This window comes from Kogia breviceps, chromosome 5, assembly GCF_026419965.1.
Source record: "Kogia breviceps isolate mKogBre1 chromosome 5, mKogBre1 haplotype 1, whole genome shotgun sequence".
NCBI classification, from domain to species: domain Eukaryota; kingdom Metazoa; phylum Chordata; class Mammalia; order Artiodactyla; family Physeteridae; genus Kogia; species Kogia breviceps.
The window spans coordinates 138177160-138182269 of record NC_081314.1 but is presented as its reverse complement, the minus strand read 5'-3'; the positions used below and the strand labels follow the sequence as shown (position 1 = coordinate 138182269).

At 49.1% G+C, this 5110-nt stretch overlaps 1 protein-coding gene across 1 annotated transcript; it reads right to left on the bottom strand.

Annotated features, from left to right (window-relative positions):
* Positions 1 to 1888: 1888 nt before the first annotated feature.
* LOC131756917 (large ribosomal subunit protein eL31-like) lies at positions 1889 to 4903 on the bottom strand. The gene is given in 3 exon segments (XM_067033522.1): positions 1889 to 2030; positions 2032 to 2318; positions 4888 to 4903. Coding segments are annotated over 3 exon segments (441 nt in total). The 3' UTR covers positions 1889 to 1892.
* Positions 4904 to 5110: the final 207 nt, after the last annotated feature.

The window sequence follows — 5110 nt, the reverse complement described above, 5'->3', positions numbered from 1 at the left end:
TAAATTGGATTATTTGTCTTTTTACTCCCTTTGAGGCTCTTGAAAGCCCCAGTTCTTCTACCCACAACAATACAAATAAGACCTCAGGTTAAGAAACTCTCGGCTCTGGAACCAGACCCTGGGGCTGACCCAAGACAGAATCAATAGGTGAACTTGGGAAAGGAGATTTGCAAGGTCACCTGGCACTTACCTCCCTCCTGGCTCATAATGACATTGCACTTACTCCATTAAAAATTTTTAATGTCCAAGGGTTTTTGTACACTGATAGGAACCCACATTAAATTATTTGGTTTTTTTTAACAGTTAACAGTTATCTAAATATTCACATTCTGCTTAGACAATTATTATATCAAAAAACATGAATTTTACAAATTAGAGTTCCCCAAACATTTTAACAGTGATCTCAGTCAAACTGTTCCAAATGAAAACTTGATGAAAATTATAAGCCAAATTATGAGATAGTTTAAAATGCTTTAAACATCTTAATAATTTGACACACATGAAAGCAATGATTACAAAATTGTCAATATAAAGCTATCAAAACTTTGGCAAAAATGCCAGTGTCGTGGAGCTAAATTTGCTTCCATTATCTCTGTTCTTAATTTTACTTTCTCTTTTTCATATTGCTTCCCTGGGATGCTGGAGCCCTCCTTTTGCCCCTCCAGATCCACTCTGCTCCTTGTCTGCCCTGGGAGACACTTTGTATAAAATGCATCAACAGAGCCCTTTACCTCCTGACTCTGGTTGGGTTCTGCCAGTGGGAGACATCAGCCTGAGATTGGAGGGTGGGGGACACTGAGGTGGGATCCCTTCCTGGATGGTTTGTGGGTTGGCCATAGACCCTGCTGCTAATCCGTACTCTCTCTGGGGTCATGGTTCCTCCCATTTCCCTCCAGGCCTAGAGCTAGTAGTGGGATAAGAATCAGCCTACCAATTCAGGGGACACGGGTTCGAGCCCTGGTCTGGGAAGATCCCACATGCCACGGAGCAACTAAGCCCGTGCGCCACAACTACTGAGCCTGCGCTCTAGAGCCTGTGCTCTAGAGCCCACGAGCCACAACTACTGAAGCCCGTGTGCCTAGAGCCTGTGCTCCGTAACAAGAGAAGCCACCGCAATGAGAAGCCTACGCACCGCGATGAAGAGTAGCCCCCGCTCGCCGCAACTAGAGGAAGCCCGCACGCAGCATCGAAGACCCAACACAGCCAAAAAACAAACAAACAAAAACCCACAAAACTATTCCCACTATTGCTAGCCTTATGCTACTGTATTCTTCCTTGTTGGTTTCCCTTACCCCTGCCCACCCCACTATAAATAGTCCCTTCATACTACCCTCTTCAATCGCTCTCTTGGAATGTTCCATCTCTTTCCTGCTAGATCCCTGACTGATAGATCAGATTACAATTTCCTTTGCCTGCCCTGGAGAATCCGAGTGACCTTCACTAATCTGTTAGGATGACCAATACAGCTTATCAGTTGAAAGCTCAGAACCAGGAACAGGAGATTTGGATCTGCCATCCAAGGGATTCTGTCCAGGCAGAATAAGTTCTTTACCTTTTTTGGATAGGCTTTGTTCATTGATTGAGACCCTCCCCGGGTTATTGGCTCTAAACAGTCAGTTTCACTTTGATCCTTTTTTATGTCCTCAGTCTTGTAATTCTTTGAAAAATAATACTGTTTGAAGGTCTTATCTTGGAAGTGGAGGCTGATAAAAGACTATGTCTAATTATGTAGGTGTTTATGATGCAATCAATATAAGCCATTTTGCAACCGCTTGTTCTAAGAAGGACCTGGTTTGGGTTGACTAATTACGGTCAATTCAATGGACCGAGACAATGTTTTTTTGGTTTTTTTTTTTTTTGGCAGTTCTGTAACTTTATTGGCCAATCAGCAGTTAGTTCTCATCCGCATTAACTGTCTTTAGATTTTTGAAAGTGGTGACAGGTACATAGGTAACCAACGTATAGAGCTTGTTTGGTGAATCGTCACCTTCATTCGGTTTTCTGGACAACCGCAAACGGATACGGACGGCACGGGACATTCCTTATTCCTCTGGCTCAGACAGCTTTGTTGAGCCTGGTGTCAATGCGTTCATCTGGAGTTCCCATCTCCTTCATGGCAAATTTCTGGACTTCTCTGAGTGCCCGAGTGGCACGCTTCTTGAAACCCACTCCACGCATGCGCTGGTGAATGTTGGTGGTGTATTCTCTGGTCACCACCTCGTTGACGGCGGACCAGACCTTCTTCTTGGCATCCTCCTTTGCGGGAGCCGTCCTGCCCGGCCGGGACTGGAAAGGAAGCGAGACGATGATTTTTATTTCTCAGTAACCATCAAGACTTGCAATAACGAGGCCTCTACCTCTGTGTCTGCTCAGGACCTCAGGGACACCCAAGGCCTCCAGGGCAGTGAGTACAGTCAGGATAATGGGGCCTTTCAGGGCAGCCCACTTGGGGCAATATCACGTTTTCAGTAGAACAATCTTAGCGAGTCCCCATCAGCTGGCGCTGCCCCAGGAGCAGGAAGAGAAAGAAGCGATGATTCCACACTTGAGGACTTTCTGATACAAATTGTAATCTCTGAGTGGGTGTAGCTGGAGTTTTACTGCTTGTATTTTGCCAGCCAGTTTGGTGTTTTGAATTTCCCTGCCTGTGGGCCTTGGCTGCTCAGCTGGGTGCATCTAAGTCGTTTTTTGGACACACTTTCTGACACTGGCTGGGTCCTTTTCTCCCAGGACTGCTGTGGAAACTAGAAACACAGCAACAGGTCAACATCACTCTCCAGGAGGGCTCTTCTTCCAGCCCTTTTCCCATCTAACAGAGCTATTTGCCCATTGCCGAGCTAGGCACTTTGCAGATATTCTGCCGCTGATTTTCAAATAGGCTCTCAACACTGCCCACTTAGCCCGCTTCTTTGTCAGGTGAGCTCACTTTCTCATTGCCCCGGAGGACCGTTTCATGTCCACTCATTTATCCCCCAAACCCCTCTCTTCCCTCCTTTAGCTGACGATCTTCATTGGGAAAATAGGGGACACCAGACTTCCTGAGTTTCCGTCTCGCATCCCTCACCCGCGGCTGGCTAGCCCGCCTGCACTGACCCACGCTCTCTTCTCTCTGTCCTCCTGCCAGAGGCCAGGGCCAGGGCTCCGGGTCCTGCCACCGCTTTCATGTCCTTTCCAAGGGCGGCAGTTCTGCTGTCATGGGTATCATCGGTGTCATCAAGGGCTCAGCTGAGCTGGAGAGAGAGAGAGAGGAGCTGCCAGGAGTAGCTGATAAAAGCAACAAGGCCCAGATGAGAGGACCAGTGAGGTTTTCATCACTTACCACGATGGTATAAGCAAGAGACACCCCCGTTCCATATCCCCCCCGTGGAACAGGCACTGGTCCAGGGTCAGATGGATCAGTGGGGGTCGTCTCACTGTTGAGGGAGCCTGAACCAAAGGCTATACAGTTTTATGGACCTGGGTCCGGTGGGGGAGGGAGGGAAGGGGGAGGGTGGAAAAGTACGGGGTACAAGTCACAATGGATAACAGCGCCTCAAGGCTTTCCCCTCCTCCCTCACAAGGGGGCTTTCGCAGAGGTACCTGAAGACCTCAGATGAAGAGACCTAGGGATGAAGGTGCCAGGGCTGGAAGTGCAGGTGTGTAAGAGAATGGCCAGCCAGGGACCTGAATCCTGGACTGCAGCTCCTGCCAGAGTTTTCAGGGCCTGGCTGTCACCAAGTCTAATGTGAGGAGGGAGTTTCCCCTGGGGCCTGCCAGGCAAAGCCTTGTAATTACCTACAGTCAGGCTTGAAAATCACACATGGGGTTTTGGGGCAGGAGCTGGAAGCCTTGGCATCCTGTCTACCGAGGCCACCCAACGGTCTCCAATCACGGTGTAATATCACACACCCAACATACCTTACCCTTGACTTTCTTACCCTCCTCCAAGTACTGACACATTTCTCTGAGCCCTAAAGTCATACTTATTAAAGGAGGTGCCTTTGCCTGTGGTCTCCACGTCCCCACACTCTCCCTTTCACTTCTCAGCTCCCTGAAACCTAGATTTTATCCTCATCACTCCACCGAGACGGGTCTTGCTAAGGTCTCTGTCTTAGCCTGGGTTCCCTGGAAACAGACTCTGAACAGAAGATGCCCAAGCGGGAAATGTATTTGGGAATGATCTTGGGAACAACGCTTGCAGGCTTTGGACGTGGGCTGCCCCTGGGGGAGGTGGAAGCTTGCACAAAGCCGTGGCTTCAGCTGCTCTGTCTGAAGGAGGATCTGGGCGGCACCCCACAGCGCCCACTACAGTCGCCCTTGACCTCTGGGCCAGTACATCTATTACATTTTTTGTTCTTATCTTACCTAATTGGCCAGTTTCAACACAACTGACCACTTCCTTCTTCAAGAAAAATCCTTTTTCCTCCATTCCCAGGACACCACACTCTTGTTTTATTTCTCTCACCCACCTGGCCATTTCTCCTCAGGCCTTTTCATGAACCTCCCCTTTCTTCTCCTGGGCATTCCATTCTTCTGATTCTCCTCTCCAACTTATCTCATACAGTCGCAGCAGTTTAAAAACACTACGTCCTCGAGGCCAATGCTTATGTCTTTAGCCCAGAACTGTTTCTGAGCTTCTAGCTAATACACCCGGCTACGGACTTGTCATCTCGACTTGGTTATCTCACAGGCATCTCACACTCAGAGTGGTCGGAATGGATGTCTTGTTTTCTCAGCTCACCCTGTAGCTGTTCCTTCCCCCAATGGCCTTTTCCATTTTGGAGAATGGCACCCCCTTCTTTCCAGCTGTTTAAAGCCAGAAGCCTGGGCTGTAGCCTAGATTTCCCCCGTTCAGTCTGTCTGCTGTTTCTGCCTCCTCATATCCCTCCACTGCCTTCTTGCCCTCACCTCCCCCAAAAGCCATCATTATCTCCAGCCTGGCTACAGTGAGGACCTCCTGCCGCTTTTCCCATTCCAGTCTTGGCTCCTCCCACAGCCCCTCCACCGGCTGCAGGATGTGGACCTACGATGACTCAGGTAGAAACCAAGCTCCTCCACGCTGGGCACAAGCTTCTTCCCTGGGTTCCCTCTCCATCCTGCTTTCCTCTCCAACCTCAGCCCTGCTGCTCTC